The sequence below is a fragment of the Limanda limanda genome, chromosome 19 (assembly GCF_963576545.1).
Source record: "Limanda limanda chromosome 19, fLimLim1.1, whole genome shotgun sequence".
Lineage (NCBI taxonomy): Eukaryota > Metazoa > Chordata > Actinopteri > Pleuronectiformes > Pleuronectidae > Limanda > Limanda limanda.
The window spans coordinates 2,865,697-2,885,702 of record NC_083654.1 but is presented as its reverse complement, the minus strand read 5'-3'; the positions used below and the strand labels follow the sequence as shown (position 1 = coordinate 2,885,702).

The window sequence follows — 20,006 nt, the reverse complement described above, 5'->3', positions numbered from 1 at the left end:
GACATCGGAATTAATTAATTTGTTTAGCATTATTTATTTGCGCAAGACAATCAAATAATAATAGAATTTGAGGAATTCAACTTAGATATTTAAAAATACTCAATTATGATATTGATGTGTTTACTGATTAATTAACAAGCCCCAGTGCTCTGAGTTGATTGGGTAATGGGGTCAACATCTGCCCGCGCCCTCCATAGCTGTGTGCCACCAGAGCTCAGGCATGACCAGCTCCATGCTAACGGAGCCACATTAAACATGTAGCAGGAGCCTCTGGACTCTTCATGCACACTTCCAGGATGAGGCGGGTTGACAAGCTGCATGATCTCCCTCTCGTTTCCACTTCCTTTGTAGTCTACTATCATCAAAGGCTGCCGCGACGCTCTGCGCGCACTCGTCTGGGAGCGCGCACGGCGGAGGTCTGCCTGGTCAAGTTTCTGTAACAAAGAGACAACCGGAAATTGAATTTCTCGACCTGAGAATAAATACTTTGTTCGCTTAGTTTGGTTTAAAAATACCAAATTGGGATTGTGTGGTATTTGTGTTTTATTGCGGCAAAATTGCAGACAAAGAAATTCTTTCAATAATCACTTCCCTCTTGATTGCAAGTTATTTTTGATTCTTTGAGATTGAAATAGACAAAGTGTGCCTAAGCAGAATGCAAATGTTGTGCTTTAAGTCTTTTTTTTCTACAACAAAAAAGACTGAACTATAACTAAAAAAGATTGAGGAGAGTAGTGTAAATTGACTAAAATGTTCTCTTTAAGATGTTGGATCAGTCAACAGTTGTTGCTCCATTTAGATACAACCAGCCACTTTATTAATCATTATTTCCAGTTTGCCTATGCAATGGTATTTGGTGATCTGGTTCCCCATACAAAAAACAAGTGTGTCGTTTGTTGAGGATAAAGTAAAATTTGTGATCATGTTACAACAGGACCACAATGTAACAATATAAGCTATTAAGTAAACAGCATTCGAAAGATATAGACTTTATATGTTATGCTATTAAAATGAGCAGATAACATATGCTTTTTCCATCCTGCATATAGCTGTGCAAATATGTATATCATAAAAAGTATGTCAGTGGCAGATCTAGGATTTTTCTAAATCAGGGGACATGAAGGGGCCACAATTTACATTTGTCCTACATCCATGCACAATTCTTGATTCAGTATGGTGCACAATAATAGCCCAAAGATATTAATTCCCTACCCCTGTCAAACGGAACCACTGGTCCCCTGATATCCTAATACGTCTTCCACTGTGTAAATGAAATTCCAAAATTCCAAAGATATTGGAAAATGTTTTTAAGACTATACATGAGACTGTTGGACTAAAAGTGCCTCACCAGTCAAAACTGTGTGTACTGTGTTTCCCTCTAACACTCGTTTTTCTCGCGGGCTTTTATTTTTACCAGCTGCAACCGGAAACGGCGCCTGTAGCCTGTTGTAGCCTGACGGCCGCGGCTCGGCGCACATTTTCCGGCAGCGGCAGCAGCAGCGAGTGAAGGCAGCGCGGACACGGGGAGCAGCGGACGGCCAGTGAAGCGGACTACGGAACAAACTGTGGACATTGAACACTTTCCCTTTCTCCTGCCGCTGTGCGTCCTGCCCGCTTTACACAGGTGAGCCACCCGCCGTCTTCCGCTGCGCACCAGCGCAAGTCTGCCAACGGAATAAAAGGTGTATTACGTTATCTTTGTGGAGGGAGGGAGGTAGGGGGCGGTGGTGGTTGGTCGGGGAAGACAGAGCGAGAGAGGGGGGGGGGTGGGGGGGGGAGAGGAAGAGGAAGAGGAGGAGGGGGGGTGGGGGGGGGAGAGGAAGAGGAGGAGGAGGGGGGGGGGGGGGGGGGTATCTATTCTGTCTTTTGTGCGGGAGCCGATTTTGCGGTGGTCACCGAGAGCTCCGGGGGTCGGGCTGTTCTCACAAAGACGTTCCCTGTTAACTGTTGTTGATGAGACCGCAAGAAGAACATGGGACCGGGGGCTCCTCGACAGCTTACACCCCCCCACCACCACCACCTCGACGTGTGCCTTTCTGCTCCAGTCCGAATCCTAACAGCGCCCCCCCCCCCGAACTCCTTCCAAATATCAGTGGATTCAGAGCCTTTCTCCTGCAGACACGTTGTCACGCACTTTACGGCAACACCATCGAAGGCTTCTCCACATCATTAGCTGCCACCGTTTAATTCGGTGAACACCCACTGCAGCAAACTGCACTCTAATCCAGGCCGATTGAAACTTCCCGTCCATAGCTGCCAGATAACACTCTAAACACAGTGCAAACCTCTCTCACTTCAATAGGTGAGTTTAACTAATAGTTTGCGAAATGAAAGAGTTTAAATGTATTTATTTTTCTTATTTATTTATCCACAAAGGACTGAAGTGAAATAAAGAATGTTTGTCTTCAAGCAAGCAGCATTTTTGCTAATTTCCCAGCGATAAGGGAAGTCGACCTGGTGTTCTCCTCACATAACAATGTGGGGATTACCCCCCCCCCCCTCTCTCTGTGGGGTGTGATATTCTATCAGGTCTGCTCACTAACACAGAGAAGCCTATACTGGGGTTGGTAGTTGTGATTGAGGTGTTTTTGACAGTTTCACACCTGAAGGGGTAATAAAACAAAAACATTTGCCCCATCGCTAGGGCAACAGCCCGGGGCGACACAGTACACTACTGTGTACACCTGACACCTGGAGACGCATCGTTTCCCAAACAGTTATCATTGTTCTAGTTTTATTGACTTTGATTATTGACCTTTACAGTACAAGTCACATTCACCCATTTACACACATGTATGCATTTGTCCATCACACGTCATTTACGCACAGCTGACATAGCCGTCAGGGGCAATTAAGGATTCAATGTCTTGCCCAAGGACACTTCAGCATGTGGACTGGAGCTGGGGGGAATCGGACCACCATCCTCTGCTTAGTAGACAATCCGCTTCCGGCCCAGCACACCATGAGAGGGACTCCATTACCCCGGAACACACAGGAGTCCTAACCTTTGGAACGATGCCCCGTGTGTGCTATCGTAACCCACATAATCCCCCCCCCCCCCCCCCAATTATCAACCCATATCAACTCACCACCAAATGAAGTTAATTGCATTAGATATGGCTCATGCAGTGGCTGTTAGTCAATGGTCAGAGGCAGAGTGAGCTTGCCAAAGCCGCTGTCATGTTTATCGAACAGTCTGTCCTCACTTCTGCCCAATTTCATATTCATCTCCGTGAAAACGCCCTCACAATTGCTCATCTGCCTCGTATATTTATCATACGGCCGGAACAGGCATTGTAAATACAGGCCTTCACCTTGAGGTCCACGTGCACACACACGCACACACACACATGCACAGAGAGAGAGAGAGAGACAGAGATGGGGGCATTGATGACCTTCTTTTTGTCTTACATCATTGAGACAAACAGATGCTCCACTCAGGTGATGCTGAGGATGAGGAGTAAAAGGTCTGTGGTCTGTGTTTAACATATAACTCAGTACTTCTATAGTTATCCCTGTGGAGCTGCCACTAATGACGGCTTTCATCATTGATTCATCAGTAGTTTATTTTCTGCATTTATGAGTTATTCATCGTTTGGTTCGTAATATATCAGCTAACGGTGTAATATGCCCCTCAGAAGCTGGAGAGCCCCTGGTGATTTCTATTCTATCAGCACTAGGTCTCGTTTGTTTGACCGAAACTAAAGGATATTCGGCTTGATCTCTTAAACCATTAAGAAACCAGATAATGTTGGAATTTGACAGGCTGGAACCAGGGAATATCTAGTAATAATTTCCTGACGATGGATTAATTGTCAGATTGCCACATCCCGGATCCTCAGTTTAGCAAATCTCCTTTTTTCCCCTCAGATCGCACAAAAGGTTATTGTGCAAATATTCCCTTTTCTTTTGTGAAAACATGTGCAATTTTTGAATCGATGTGTGTCTTGCCATCTGAGTTTTTAGCTCTGGGAAATTGCATTTGGTATCTTTTATATGTATACATCAGAGCATGATTCTCGTTGTCAACAAAATAAGCTGCAGTATAATTCTTAATAATATAATCATGACCCCTTAGTTTGTGTTCATCCTCCTAATGAAAAACTATACACAAGGGATTTGCTACAGTATTAGCAGATGGGGTGATGACATTACCGACATACAAACAAAGACTTATTTAATATAGATTTATGCAGTAAAAAAATGTGGGGAAAAGCAATACATAGATTATTAATGGCTTATTAATGTCAGCAGTAAGTTAAAATCATGTCAGGGCTCATCCCTTTTGCTTACAGTGGATTCTGTAAGAATTGCAGAAGGTGTGAGAATTGACCCATCCTGATGATGGACTCATCCCTCTGAGGAGATGCTCCAAAACCTCTCAGGTTGTGTGTTTTTTCTGTCCACCGCATGTGCTTTACGCTGCCTGTGTGTTTGCAGTGTCAGCATGTCCAGTGAGGTGCAGCCGAGGCCGGACGACAGCCCCAACACCAGTGGGGGAAGCTCGGACGCTGAGCAGAGGGAGGCGGCTCCTCCGGAACAGTCGGGCCCCGAGCAGCGGGACCAGACCCAGCCCAAAAAGAAGGAGGCCAAAATCTCCAGCAAGACCGCTGCCAAGCTCTCCACCAGCGCCAAGAGGTACAGTCGCTGCTCTGATCCTCGTTTACTCTGCTCTCTCTGCTGACTGGTCGGCCCCAATCGCTTTGTTTCACCGCTCACCTGAGATTTGCTTGTTCTGTCATTATGTGTTTCAGTCCTCGCTGCTGTGCTGAGTTTTGACTTTGAAAGAAATCCTCTCTCAGTGGGAGCAGTGAGCTTTTAACTTGTGATTTACTGTGCTTGTACAGAAAAATAATCAGAAACGTCTCTAGTTCTTTATCACTTAAGTAATTTATGAAGCAAGAATACAGAATATTCCTCCTTATCTCAATAACTCATAGCAGATTTGCCAGGGAGGAAGAACATTTCTCGGTTTGTGCACTTTCACTTTGTACGTAAACAGTGTGTAACATGCACAGCGTACACCCTCCTATGTCATGTATGTGTATCTTACTACCTTGATAATGTCCCTTTAAAATAGCTGTGAAATAGTGCACGCTTGACTACAGAGCAAGATTGCTTCGGTCTCTTGTGCTTGTCAGATGGAGGTCATTGACATGATTTGTATGATGTGTTATCCAACCGCCAGAGGTGTCTGTAGTTCTTCCAACCAGCCACAGTTGAAGGCCTTCACAGAGATGGGGGCGAGGTATCGTTTCTCATTATAACTGAGCACATTCTCAGTGTGTCTCTCCTGGAACAGCTCTATAATGAATGGAAAAAGGGAGAGCCTGAGAGAGAAGTTCAAATCCTGTTCTCCTTTCTCATCTCTGCACTGCTGGCCATCATGTTGGTTTTCTAAAGTTAGAGTAATGGTTGGTCTCAGCTCCTCATTTAATGATGGAAAGGTGACTGGGTGGGGAGGGGGTTTCCAAAGCTATTTGACCATCAGACAAGCAGTTGTAACAGTGTATACTGGCACCGCAGCAGATTTGAACATACTTGTGCCAAAGGTCAGTTCTGTCAATGGTATTAACATATTACCATCCTGAGAGATCTGCTCACAGGTGGACAGTGCCATGTTTGTCTGTTCACACCTGATATTAAAATGGGTCCTGGATTTGTCTCCTGTGATTGGATCTCTCTTCCTCGTCTATATGCAAATAATCACCTACATTATTTGTGTTCCCCAAAGATCAAATTATGTTTTTACCCAGTCTGACCGTTGTTTTAAGTGCAAATGACACAATCATTTGCGCCGTTTACACCATTTGTGTCATTTGTGAGAGATGCAAAATTTGCATCTATGACTTTGTATGTAATCGCTTGGAAAATGTGCGTTGGGTTTGTTGTGAATACAGCATAAAGGCCAGACTAGGTTGAAACAGACAAATTGTCCAATGTGTCATCTACGTTTGAACTGTTCCACACAGCCACAATCAGAAAAAGGAAAGTGCTCGTTTGTATGATGTGTTATCTGGCCTAAAGTCTGCTGTTATACAAATTATTCAGATGTGCACACTTTCAGAAAATCTTTACTAGCAGGCATTCCTAGTGCTGGTTTATAAACATGATATGTAGTAGGTGGTAGTTTATATATTGAAAGAAAAGAGTCTGAGAAAGGTCTTAATGAAGGCATTTTCCTTGCTGTGATTTAAATTGGCTCATCAGCCCACTATTAGCTGCATTTCTTTTTTTTTTTACATAAAGGACTTCATTTTAACCTTTATTTTTACACCAAAGCTATTGTCATTAATCAGAACAATTTGTTTTCACCGTAAATAGTAGAGGAGTAGGGACACGCAATACTGATTTATTGAATTGTACCAGCCTCTGAAAGGACCATAATAGCAAACAAAGGCTCACTTTAACAGAAAAACATAGCGCTGCAGAAGTGTCTACATAAATCTGTTACAGAAATTTTAATCAAAGCATGAGATGAGTTCTCTCTCCAGACTGCAGCAACCTGAGGGTGTTAACATTCAGTGCCCAGGCATTGAAGTGGTAAAACAAGAAAGAGCTATCGTCATGAAGAAAAGAAACTTGAACACAGCAGTTGAGGTGGCTGCTTGCCATCCCCTGTGGCTGACACGTCAATAGCAATGTATTGCAATATTGCCGATATTGCGACAGCTAGAAGTCAGACCTCCCCTGTTTCCAACATCTTTGTGAACGGAGTGATTGTTGGAAACAGACCCCCCCCCCCCCCCTCAATTCTTATATTGGATAATTTTTTGAGAGTTTCAAGACCCTGTTCTACCACATGACAAGCATTAGTTGAGGCATATCGACTTTATGGGTAATGTAAAAAACAAATGCCCCTCTTTTCCCATCACACTGGGAATATTTGTACAGTTTATTTAAATGGTGTAAAACTATATCCCAACACTACATTTGCCATCATATAGCTCAGTTCTGCAATGACTTTTTTATGTCACAAACTTGCTGGCTCCTATAGGAACACTTTAGAGAAAGCCTCTTTATTTGCTCTCGCTAACATTCTGCTCCCGGTATTTCTCCTCTGGCTCAAAGGATGTGATGCCTGCGCTTAAACCTCCAGCCACATCTGACAGCAACGACTTCTTATCACCAGAGATGGTTACAACATAAAAGAATAAGGACCTCAAGGGTTACAATTTTATAGGAGGGTTGACAGGCATAGTTGTTATTTAGCTGTTCTCTGTGCTAGTTCATGTAATAAATCACTGGCTGCAACACAAGCCAAAGCTTTTGCATTCCATTATAAGAGATATGCTCAGATGATATTGACTTATTTTTTGAGGCATGCAGAATGTAATAGTTTGGTGCTTGCAGTGTCTCGAGGGATTATCAAATGCAATGAGCTGTGGAACATTTGAAAAAGTAAGTGTTTGGTTAAAGAGGCCGTGCAGGAGCAGGGTGAAGCCACAGTATAAGCAGGGCTTTCCCGTTGGATTCCCAAGGCCTCATTCATTGCAGAACTCTCCCTAACAGGTCCCCAGCTTCAGCTGTCAAAATGTGCCACCTCAGGAAATATTGCAGATAAAATTACACAGCAAGCATTCATGCTGAGAATGACTCCATAACTGTGGAGATTGTATTACAGGCTTTTTGCAAATATATGTCTTTTTTCCCCTCCTCTTTCCCGAGTGAGTCGTGTGCAGTCACAGCAGCACAGAGGAGATTTTAAAGGAAAATCCATGGACACTCATGAAGTGTGGTAATTGACTATTTGCACATTCATTTCTTTAGCTGGTTTTCTATTGTTACAGGGTTTTTTTTTTACATTTCCCAAAAGCAGTTTAGTTCCTGTTGTAAACCTGCTGTGGTGATGCTGGTTACAGTTTTTTATGTGAAGCTGTAACAGTGACCTGCAGCAATAAAGCCGCAGCAATAAAGACCTGCTGCTGGACTCAGTCCACAGACGCCTGAAGCTGCACCACCACTGCTACACAAAGAGCTGTTCACCTGTTTAGTCAAAGTACTGTGAAGCTTGACTCCCTCTACGCAGAACTTGGAACTGGAGAATCAGTTGTTATTGCATTTGTCGTAAATGCCCTGCATTGTTGTGAACATGCTGTTGTCGTGATCAACAACATCACTTATGTTGATGAGTTCAGCCGCCACTGCTACAGAGCACTGGTCATCTGTTTATTCAAATATTGAAAGTATTGCATGTACACAATAATGACACCAAATTCAACACTGGATTTCATGGGTCCTGAACAAAACATGCCAAGTGTGAAGCTAAGTATGGATTCTAGAAATATATTTAACATACACTTACTGACACACTGAGCTTTCTGGAATTTAGAAAGATTAGACAGACAAACCTGTTACACACTTTGTTCACAAGACAACATATTAAACACAATATACCTACAGTGAACCATGAAGCAGGCGTTATACTCCATCCGAGCTGCTTGGTTGGTTGAATAATTTATAGTTAGCAGATTGCAACTGCTGATGTGTTGTTCTCCTCAGTCAGAACTGCTGGTAGGATATCTCAATACGTTTGTAAACCTCAGCTCTCGATACAGTTGCAATGTTGGACAAGGGAACATTGTGTCCATCCGTTTTTCAAGTGTCTGAGAACAGATCCAATAACCACTCCAGGTTGTGATTGACCAGCTCTGCGGAGATCAGAAAGCATGAGGTTACTGTTGTTATACTGATCTCTGTCTCATGATTCTTCTTTTGTTTACCTCTGCTGAAGAGGTTATTTTTTTGTCTGCGTTTGTTTGTCTGTCTGTTAGTTTGCAGGATTACACAGACAAATTAAAACAAACTTGGTGGATGGGTGTGGTGTGGTTCAGGGAAGAACCTAAGTTTGGTGCCAATCGAGGAATTATTTTTTCACTGCAACATTGCGAGACGCTGAGAAAAGATCATGGATCTTGATGGAAAAAATCTGGCATATTTAGGGGACTGATTTTATGAGTGTTTGCAAGTTGGTGCAAATACAAATACAAATCTAGATCTAGTAGATTTAAATGTGGTTTCATGAGGGGACTCTTGGGCCTTGGTAGAGGTATGAGCTTGAATGTGTGACTTCCTGGTTCCAGATGAAGTGGTATTGGTAACCATAATACATCAATCTTTTTTATTATTTTGTTGATGTTAATTGTACATAAGAAACAAGTACAAGAAAATTTGGTTTTCCCAGCTCTACAAATTTATACAAGGACGGTTCCATCCTCATGCCTGTGGTTCCCAGGGAAACGGATTATAATTAAGATGGTAAAGTACCATGTGAAGCTAATTATTCTGTAATACGGAGTGAGTTTGTCCCTCTAATGTTCATGCTATAACTGTGTTCACATTGCCTTGATACTTAAACCCCCCCTGCAGACACATTCAGTGCATTTTATTTCCTCAGTGCAAATAGCATTTCAACACATTTGCAGTAAGAGTTTAGTGTATTGTCAGTAAGCATCACATTGCTATCGCACAACCCTTCATTGCCATGTCGATGCAGAAAAAATACATCATGTCATTCCTTCTCCCTCTCTCTCGCAATAGCAAATACTTTTTTATGAGCCAACTAACAAACAGCTGAGTGAACAGACTGCAGGATCAATAAGAGCAGTCAATTATTTCCTTTTTTTCCTTCTTTCTTATTATTGCATCCTTGAGCATTTTGAGTTATAGCAGGGAACTGTGAAAATAAGACACAAAGGGAATAGAGGGGGGGGGGGGGGGGTAAATGGAAATAAAAGAAAATCTCTCAAGGTCTTTCTCAGCACAGAATATGCCGTGTTTGATCTTGTGTCCTTGCAAACTTGGCAATTTGGATTCTGGAGTCCAGACTTATACCAAGGGCCTTTTAGTAGCTACTCTGAGCTCTTGATCACAACTTGTGATCTTCATCAGTAGATAGAGTTTGCCAAGTTCCTCTTCAGCAAACCGAGGTGGACGGCCAGCCCCCGAAGGGCTCAGAAACCTGGAAAGTTGCACATTAGAAAAATCTCCATCGCTCCATTTCTTCCCCTCATCTGTGAACCTGACCCCGACATTCAAGCTTAAACATGAAATGCATCAGATGTGCTGGAGGATGACAGCAGCATTTAAAGCTGATTGGCTGATAGTGAAGTATAACACCTGGCTACAGGATCCTTGCAGGCAAATCACTGGCAAAGTAACATAATGAATTGAATTAACCGGGTAAAGAATGTCTTTTCTATTCATCAAACCTTTTTCTTATGTGCTCAGTGTGGACAACAGCCAACACCTTCCTGATAGCATGATGGCTGAGACAGCACGGTGATCAGCAGCAAAATTAATTTACCCTGATATATCAGATACGATTCCATTATCCGACATGGCCTTTTGACGTCAATATCAATTTATGTTCACGTGGGGTAGAAAATGGCAAATACTCAGCCACACATCCCCGTGTTGATCTTGTGTGACAGGACTTATTCCCGTGTTCAGTCACAGTGCTGTGGAGCTCATTAGAAAATCAATGAGGTATTCTGTGTGCACACTCACAGATTGATTTTACAGTCAGGATTTATACAACTGTCTTTTGTTTTGTGTGCGTGTGTGTTTGAAAGAGTGACTATAACATAGATCTTCATCTCGTTTCAGAATCCAGAAGGAGCTAGCAGAGATAACCTTGGACCCACCACCAAATTGCAGGTAGGAGCCTGTTGATTGTGGGTTGTTAAAAAGACCATTTGCTCTGACACCCGAGGCACTTTTGTGTGTGTGTGTGAGTCACATGAATGGCGCAGGTAGATCACTGTGCTGTGTTTGCACCGCTATGTGCTCAGGCTGAAGCATAATGAATGGCCCCTGTAAGCAGTCTGAGACATGAAAACAGGGTGAAAAATAAAATAAATAAATACCTGTGCGATGGACCTGATTGGCAGTGTTTACCGTTGTGATCGCTGTAGCAACAGTGTTGTGTTAGCTCACACTCCCTGAGGATGGGAAAGGCCCTCCATTGTGGCTTGACTGGTTTGCAGGCTTTATTTTGGAGCGTGGTGAAAGACAGGGGTGCCTCCTGCCAATCAAGGTTTGAGTAATGGCATTCATTGTGTGGGGCTTTCTGTTGGGTCACTGTTTGTCACCCTCTTTAAACCGAAGGCTTTTGGGAGCACTGTTGGGAATGCGAGGAGGAGGGGAGGAGGAGGGGAGGTGTCGCAGGCAGCGAGCAGTAAGTTACCAAAGTTCAGACATTTCCTGCAGGGCTGAGAAAGCAGGGAGCAGCTCAGTGATGCATGAAAGCTCTCAGGCAGAGCAGCTGGGTTTGTAGTCACTCCAAACAGAGTTACCCAATCCAGGGATTTACTGATCCAGCATTTTTTCTCTTCCAACACCAACCCTGATGCTCCAGCTCAGTGCTTTACAGCTCAAATAAAAAATCTGCCAAAGTTATTGGAATCAATATTTTTGCTAATTTTAATTATATTTTTCTAGACTGGCGGAGTTTGCATTTTCTCTACGTCTGCCTGGGCTTTCTGTGGGTACTCCCGTTTCCTCCCACAGTACATGCAGATTGGATTAGGTTATTTGGAGAATCTTGAACATTATGTGTAGGTGTGAGCGTGAATGGTTGTTTCTCTCTGAGTGTTGGTCCTGTTATACGCTAGTGACCTGTCCAGGGTGTACCCCGTCTCTTGGCCATTGTTAGCTAGGATTGGCTCCAGATTCCCCTGTGACCCTCAAAGGATAAGCAGCACAGATAATGGATATGTCCAAGACTGTTGAGACAGATTCTTTTGTTATAGTAACTCGGTTATATTTGTACCATATCCAGACCCGAGAGCAGATGCCCCTCCAATAAATGCCCCATGCACAGGCTGTCTATTCTTGTGATAGACACATCTTACAAACACAAAGCACTGAGCGGCTCTGATGAATGGTGATGCATGCAGATGCTCATTGTCCTCTGGGTGTCCACAAAGAATAGCTCAGGCAGAAGGTATGGTATTTAATCAGTGTCTGGATATCACGCACACATGAACACAATGCTCATGCACGTAATACGATCCTACAGAGCAGTATCACATGCACGAGTGAGAGAGCATTCTGCTCTGTGTGCACAAATGAAGTCTCTTGACCAGGGGACTGTGATGAGGGTGAGCTTGACCCTCCCTACGCGCTCGCCTGCTCAACATGCATTCAGCCCCTTTTTGAAGCTTTGGCAGGGACTGGGACTGATATCTGCTGTTATGATTGGTCTCTTTCTGGCCTGGAGAGAAGCCAGAATCCACGCAACAGAGGCACAACTGAAAGAAAACCATAACAATACAGATATCTCAGGATATAAAAGAGGAGCCACATGCGTAGAATACACAGACAAAAATCTCAACTCGTAAAGACGAGTTGAGATTTGATAAGGGCTGACGCCAGTGTCGATATGCTGTGCACAACAATATGTGGTTTCCACCGCTGCATGTATACATCATGTTCAGTCTCTTGCATGCTCTAGGTGGCAACCCTGTGAACAATCCGAATATTTGGCTCTAGTTGTGAATTTATCAGACCAGGACAATCTCTTGCTCTTCTTCATATTTGAAAGAACAATGTCTTGTGGAGTTCATGTCCGAATATAGCGTAGGTGACAGCTTTGGATGATACATAGTGACATTTTCACTATAGTCAACATGTATTTTGGGATATTGTTAACCTAAATCACCTTATGTATACCTGGAATGTTTTTCCATTTTGAATACGTGATATTAACATTATGACTGGTAACAACTGGACTGCAGATACATTATTTGAGAAATCCAGCATGTTGCTTCAGTTTGTGCTATAGGGAGAGCTGGCATGGCGGGACATGAGCCGGAACTGTAGTGTGTTATACATCACACCTGTGATTCCATAAAGCTGGCCATCTTTCTGAAAGAATGCACTGGGGCAGAGTTATTATGATGGCTTTGCTTGTTCCAGTGTAATCAGGCAAATGCAGCATATAGAGTGGTCTTCCTAACAGCAATGTAGACCCTATAGATCATTTCTGTATGGTGTTTTAATGAGACATCCACTGTTCTAAGTTTCTTTTCCAACATTATGATTTGGAAACTCACACTGCGTAACAATCTGACACCAGGCATGTTGGCCAATAAATCAGTATTATGAGCTGCATTGCTGTGGATCTGAACATTGAGTCAGTTAATGATGTTTCTGAAGGAACTGTATTTAATGTGGAGTGCCTCTCTCGGTTTTCTTAATCCAGTTACTCAAAGGTCATCATTACTTTTTTCCTCTCCTTTATCGACTTTAACTAAGCATTTAATGAGGTCTGACATTATTTTCTCCGTACTGTGTTTCAAAAGACCTTAAGAACTAAAAATGTGGAACATTTCTATTTGAGAAAACCAGTATAATCACCTCCGGCTCCTTTGTACAGGCCTACCATTGCCTGTACTTTGAAATTTGCACTAATTGCAAAGCACATAAAGGAGGTGATGATTAACACAGTAAAACGACCTCTCTGCTGCAGATCAAGAGTGTAGAGCAGGGGAACTACATTTAGTTTGGATGTGGACCTTCATGTTAGGGCCAAGGTCAGTCAGGGGACGAATCCAGCACATCCAGCAGATGACAGCTGTGAATTCCAACTAATCACAGTTTTCACACAAACCTGAGATGGACTCATGCATATAATAAATACATGCACACACAGTTAATGCATTGTTCAAGCCTGAACAACCCCTTAAGGATCTTCATAAACATTGTTTGGGTGTTTTTTTTTCTTCATCATTCTTGACATTGCTCAGCACTTGCTGGTTTAGTATGTTAACTCATCAAATGGACTGAGCATTTTGACAGGCATAAAACAGCCATTTCACCTTTTGAAAAGTTTCTATCAAAACCTTTCACAATAAAACCATTAATCTGCCACAGCTGCTTGAAGTGTAATTAAACAGCCACTGTTTTTATGAAGGGACTATCTGTCACAGTCGGAGAGATCTCTCCAGCAACTGTCGGCTGTTTGTCGGCCCTTTAATATCAAACACAGCGCTAAACCTGCTGAAGCAAGCCATTATGTTTCCTGACAAGAGGACCAAACAGCAGAGGGGGGGAAAATAAATTTCACGGGCAGACACTTGTATAGTAAATGACATTTTTGGTGTTTTTCCTTGAAGAATGAAAAGGAGTCCTCGTGACGAATGGATTGAGCTCGGCTGCAGTCGGGAAACCTCAGTCATAAGTGAAAAATAAGGCTCAAGCCGCTTGAGCATTTTTCAGGGGGAGTCAGACACATAAGCCACCGCAGGCGTGGTGCTGCTTGAAATGTAGATTCCAGCATTTGTATGCCCCTTAGGGTATTTGCCCCACTCTTTAACAGTTCCCAATTCCCCCAGAATGCTGTCACATCCCCGGTGTTTGATTTAGTCTACGCGTTTCACAACAACAATTCTGTTTCAGCCTGTTCTTTTGTGTGAAAATCGAAGCACAATTGCACATTGTGGGTCTTAAAAAACCCCTTTGTCGAGATGAATTCCATCCAACGGTACTGTACCTCCTCACACACAGTGGCTGTTTGAACAAAAGGCTCCACATCTCCCCAGCCCTTTCTTCACCTACTAATTGATCTGACAGTGTTAAATAGCCTGCGATCGCAGAAAGACATCAGATGTGAGGGGTTATGAACGGATGCTGTGATGCAGCTCATTACCCTACAGGCTTCTTTTTTTTCTCCCGCCAGAATAAAGCACAGTTCATGATCACAGCAGCTCCAGCAAACATCCTCTTTGGCTCATTTGGCACATTCCCTTCCTCAGTAGCTCAGTAGCGTGAATGCTACTGTAATCCCTCTCGGGAGTGAGAGAAAAAGAAAACACCTTTAACTTTTACCAAGACATGCCTTGTTTCCTTTGGCTTCACTTTAAACAGATTTAGTGGAATTTTTTTGGAGCCATATGAGGGAATATTTTTCATCATTCTTTTTAATCATCTTTGTCACACTGCCAGAGAGTAATTAATTGAATGTGACAAGCACTCTGGCAGGGTATGGAAATAGCCCCCACACCAGACATATTATATTAGCCCATTGCTTGGTGGCCTTCCTGTGTGTGTGTATGTGTACGTGTGTAGGTGTGTACGTGTGTGCCTTTTCCATAATTACCATATCCTTTCATGATAGTCCTGGCAGCATGTTGATAAGAATCCCCCATCTCTCTCTCTCTCTCTCTCTCTCTCTCTCTCTCTCTCTCTCTCTCTCTCTCTCTCTCTCTCTCTCTCTCTCTCTCTCTCTCTCTCTCTCTCTCTCTCTCTCTCTCTCTCTCTCTCTCTCTCTCTCTCTCTCTCTCTCTCTCTCTCTCTCTCTCTCTCTCTCTCTCTCTCATCCCAGTAAAACTGTGTGTGTTCCAGGGGAATAACTTCCCAGTGAATAGCTGTATCATCTAAACACTGAAATTAATAAGGCAGAAGTGTCAGTGCAGAATGGGTTGGAATGAGGGAAAAGTATATTGATCCGTGACTATCAGTCTGTAGATAGGATTGACTCAAACAAAACTTTAATTGTCATCTGAATTCAAGCGCCGAGAGGAGGCAGATGCTGATGCCAGCGTGATTCTGCATTTTCATCCATCATGTGGCAACAAACAAGTGATTAGCAATGAGCTGTTGCTTTGCACTGGAGTAACTAATGTGTACTTAATTTCAGGCAAAAAACCCTAAGAAATACGCTCAGTATGGGATCACACAGGATCAAATCTATTCAGCTAACATTGCTCTTAAACTAAATAGCCAAAGCAAGTCAATGACTGATGGATGATAGGTCTCCCATCCACCCTCTGCACAAATGTGAAACCAAAGTATCCAGGATATGGGTGCCGTCATTCCGCACTGGAGATGTCATTCAGCGCAGTAGTCTGCACAGTAGTGATCGTGGAGTTGACATTGAGGTCTTGACTGATACATGCACTTTACCTAATTACAAAACAGTCTCAGCGGGGGACAGCTCACCTTTTTTTTAATATCAAATTATTTGGTCATTCAGCTCAATTTGGTTTTTAAAAGCACAATACAATTGAACATAGTATATATGGCTGCAGCTAATGATTATTTTCATTACAGATTAGTCATCCAATTATTTTCAGTCATTTGGTTAGAAAAAACATTTCGAAATCAATTCTTAAGTCTGGTCTTGTCTAACAAAAAGTTCAGCTTTTCACATTGCTGTAACGTATTAAATCATGAAAAATAAATACATAGTTTTGAAATTGAACATTAATTTTATGTGTATATATGAGGTATTTCACACTGCAAACAGCAATGACAGTTATCATGGCTGTCATCTGTTAATAGCATAACCAACTGATGAAATGCTCATGCATAGAATGTGAAATGATGCAAGAAAAGAGAATCTAAGTTTGATTTCACTCCGCTGCAGCCATTACATAAACAACAGTCGCTTAAACACTAGTAACCACACTTAAGTGAGCCATGAAATCGAGGAAACACATTTTCATTATGTTGTCAGTCATAACCTTTCTCTGGTGTTGAGGAGGATGATTATCAAACGCATGTAATATGCAAACTGCTATGTGGAAACATTTTAAAATCGGTACTTGTCACCTTTTATAGGTGGTGTTTGATATTAAGATTCTAAACAAGAGTCACATAAGCACATGGTAATGTACTGCATGTTGTGTCGGTATGTCGGGGAAAAGGTTTTTCATCTGAGCTGTGGAGGCACACTGTGCTCTTACCAGTGACTCGTCTCATATGTCTCTCTCAGAACTGTGTGTTTGGTGTGAACCATCAGTCTCTGAGCAGCTGTTACAGCTGTGAGGACAGTAATACATCAAAGTCAGAAGCAGGAGTCCTGTATCGGCACCATCAAAGGGTTTTGAGTGTCCTAACACTGCCACAAGACGACATTTAAAGATGTCAGTAAAATGTGCAGTATGAATTACATTCCTCGCACTTTGCCCACAGTAATCTCTCAGTGATTGACAGGTGGGAAATTAGTGGAGGATGTTATTGCCTACAGAGGTATATGCTGTCTGTCAGCTCTTTTCCAGCTGTAATAAACGAAAAGAAGTGGAGCTTTTACTACACAGATGATAAATCCAAAAGCCACCAACAGTAGTAACAGTGTCCCACTGTAAAAAAGTGCACTTTACGTTCTTGGCCATACAAGACAATTAGGGTTTTATTAACTTGAATTGTTATTTAAAGCATTTAAAGGACGAATTGAAACTGTGCCAACAAATGTGGTTCAGCAAAACTACGATAGTTCTGATAACTGAGACTAATTAAACCCACTATCTGAGATACATGACAAAGGGAGAAAGTTTGGCTTACCTGGTGTTTGTCTGATCAAGTTTAAATTATTAAGTTACTGCTTTCAGAAACAATAGTCATGAGTTAAGCAGATAAAATGTCCATTGAATTGTTTACCAAGGTCATGGATTTAAGATATTTAGTAACATTGTTAGCTTGTTCGCATCTTTCCAGAATACATTGCATTAAGCTTAGAATTCAGCACAAATCCATTTTTTCCTAATATGAGAGAAGAGGTTGGTTCCCTCTGCTCTAAACAAAGTCAAAACAAACCATGATGAAGATACAGTAAATCAGACGCTTCTTGTAGCACTTCAACAAATAGCAAAAGCTGTCATGTCTCATTTGCCATACTCATTTATAAACTGAAAATGTTAAGTGCACAGCACCCAGATTTCAGTTTAACTATCGGATTAATGAACAAAAATTAAAGTTCTGAGTTGCAATCGTCGAATATATTACCTTAACTCAACAAAATTAATTTGGCTTAACAGCCGAAACCTCAAATTTGAAGGAAGTTTGATCATTACAACAGCACAGAGTGAAAGGAGAACAAAAAACAATTCAACCACAGGCTGCTCTATCAACCACCATTCAAGCAGCTTTTAAAGTGTGGATCTAGCAGATTAAGTGGCATTGTTAGCCTCTAGCACATTGGAATGACTTCTGACTGAAGCTGTTAAAATGAGCTGAGTGTAACTAACATTGTCGTGATTGAGGTTTAATCATACTTCCCTGAGAAGCAGGACTTATCCTTGGAAACACAATCCATTCAGAAAACAGTTAAATACAATTTAAACCAAAAATCTGTCAGAAACATACATCCCATCAAGAGTTCATATATATCGGAGTGATTTCATTAATTAGGAAAAATTTGCCATGTGCAGTAATATAGAAAATTGATGAGGTTATACATTGATATGCATTAAGATGCTTTGAATGGTTGACAGGTGCATGGTAATCGAATTGTGAGGCAGATTCCCACCTGTAGTCTTACTGAGCCTTTAGTTTTTCACCCCATTAGCTTCCAACATTTAAAGACTTAATTAGTAAACCCGAAGTCTTTCTTCATGAGCCACACAGAAGTGTGTTGACACTTTTGAAAGAGAATGCATCTTTACAGCTAGAACACAAGCCAACATTTTTCAAGAGCTGCTCGGTCACACACTTGACAGAGGCATCTTGTCTTTTGACCCGTCCCTTGTGTGTGTGGGAAGTGGTCTGGCTGTAGTTCAGGTCTGCAGTCCGACTCTGCAGCAGCATCCCAGCATTCTACTTCAGCTGTAGCTCTGTCTTGTCAGATAAAAGGGAGGAAGGCTGGTTTGTTATTAGGAAACATCCTGCAGTGAAGCAGCCGTCTGGTGGGCACACCTGCTGTTCCGCCAGCCACTCACCGCTCACACTGAAAGTCGCCTCCTTTGTTCACACGAGCAGCGAGAGAAAGGAAATGATGTGCGATCACAACAACAAATAGAATATGTTTGAAATGTTGAAATCCAACCGACGTGCATTCAGTGTGAGGCAAAATGAGCTGGGGCACTGTTTGTCTTACAGTGCAGAGCCTGTGGTTCCCCGGTGATGAGGGTGGTTCATAATAATGACAACAGCAGGCTGCTACATGATAACAATGCATTGTGACATGATGAAATGAGATGTCTCTGTTTCTCTGCTTCCTTGTCACTGATATTCATCACACTTCAGACTCAGAATAGCAGGAACATTTCTGTCTTGCCGCCATGCTGTCAGAGGTGCCGTCCTCATTTCAGCTCAAGGTTACACCCTCTGTGACACCTTCGAGGACACCTGCCCGTCACCCTCCACTGTGTAATGTAGAGTTACTGTTGTAGTCGTCTACAGACGACCAGATCACATTTTCCTCAATTAAATGTATTATTGTCATTTTTTATAAACTGAAGGGTTTCTACAAATTAAACCATAGCTCAAAAGTAAGTTAACTACCCAGTTAAGTCATACAAATACAACAAACTAAGTTTAATGTTGATATAAAGTAAACATAACTTAAGACTAATACTTCTATTTACCCACTCTCCCCTGTTTTACTGAATGTATTTTTCCCAGTTTGGTATCAAGGAATTTGGTTGGGCTGCACAGAGCCCCGACCTACCCCCCCTTTGGATAAACTGGAACACCGGCTGCGAGCCAGGTCTCTTCACCCAACATCAGTGTAGGGTCTGACTAATGCTCCTGTGGCTTAATGGGAGCAAATCCCCCCGGCCAGCTTCCAACATCTGGTGGAAAGACTGAAACCAAACGGAGGAGGAAGAGGAGGAGCAGCAGAATAGTTTTCACATGACATGTTACAAATCACAAATAGGTCAGGTGCAGACAATACTTATGGCCCCTACAGTGTAGCGCAGACTCTCTAAGATAATTTATGTATCAACTCAATAGACCCTAAAGGAAAAAGAGTGTATTCTGCTCTGAAGCTCTAATAAAAACAGAAGATAATTCAGTTGTACTTCCACAGTCTCGTTAGCACCAACTCATGATGTCCTTTTTCCTGTTCAGTTGTGCAGCCAGAGAGATTTGTGAATTCATCTTTTTTTCAAAAAGCTACCAAACAATAGTGTATTATGTGTTAAACACTTGCCCAACTCTATTTTACTTTCTCAGTAGATAGGGGTTCAGTTACATTACAGTATATCAGGTCTGTTCATTTCGTCAAAATAGTTTCAAATCTTATTCAGATCAGGTGCTATCAATGTTTCGCAATCTAT

General features: G+C 42.3%; 1 protein-coding gene across 1 annotated transcript in view; it reads left to right on the top strand.

Annotated features, from left to right (window-relative positions):
- Nucleotides 1–1,474: 1,474 nt before the first annotated feature.
- LOC133025546 (ubiquitin-conjugating enzyme E2 E2-like) overlaps nucleotides 1,475–20,006 on the top strand; it is a 62,007-nt gene continuing 43,475 nt past the window's right edge. Inside the window, exons 1-3 of the mRNA XM_061092235.1 lie at nucleotides 1,475–1,624; nucleotides 4,441–4,638; nucleotides 10,609–10,659. Coding sequence (XP_060948218.1) covers nucleotides 4,448–4,638; nucleotides 10,609–10,659 — 242 coding nt within the window. The 5' untranslated portion in view covers nucleotides 1,475–1,624; nucleotides 4,441–4,447. The remainder of the gene's footprint in view (nucleotides 1,625–4,440; nucleotides 4,639–10,608; nucleotides 10,660–20,006) is intronic.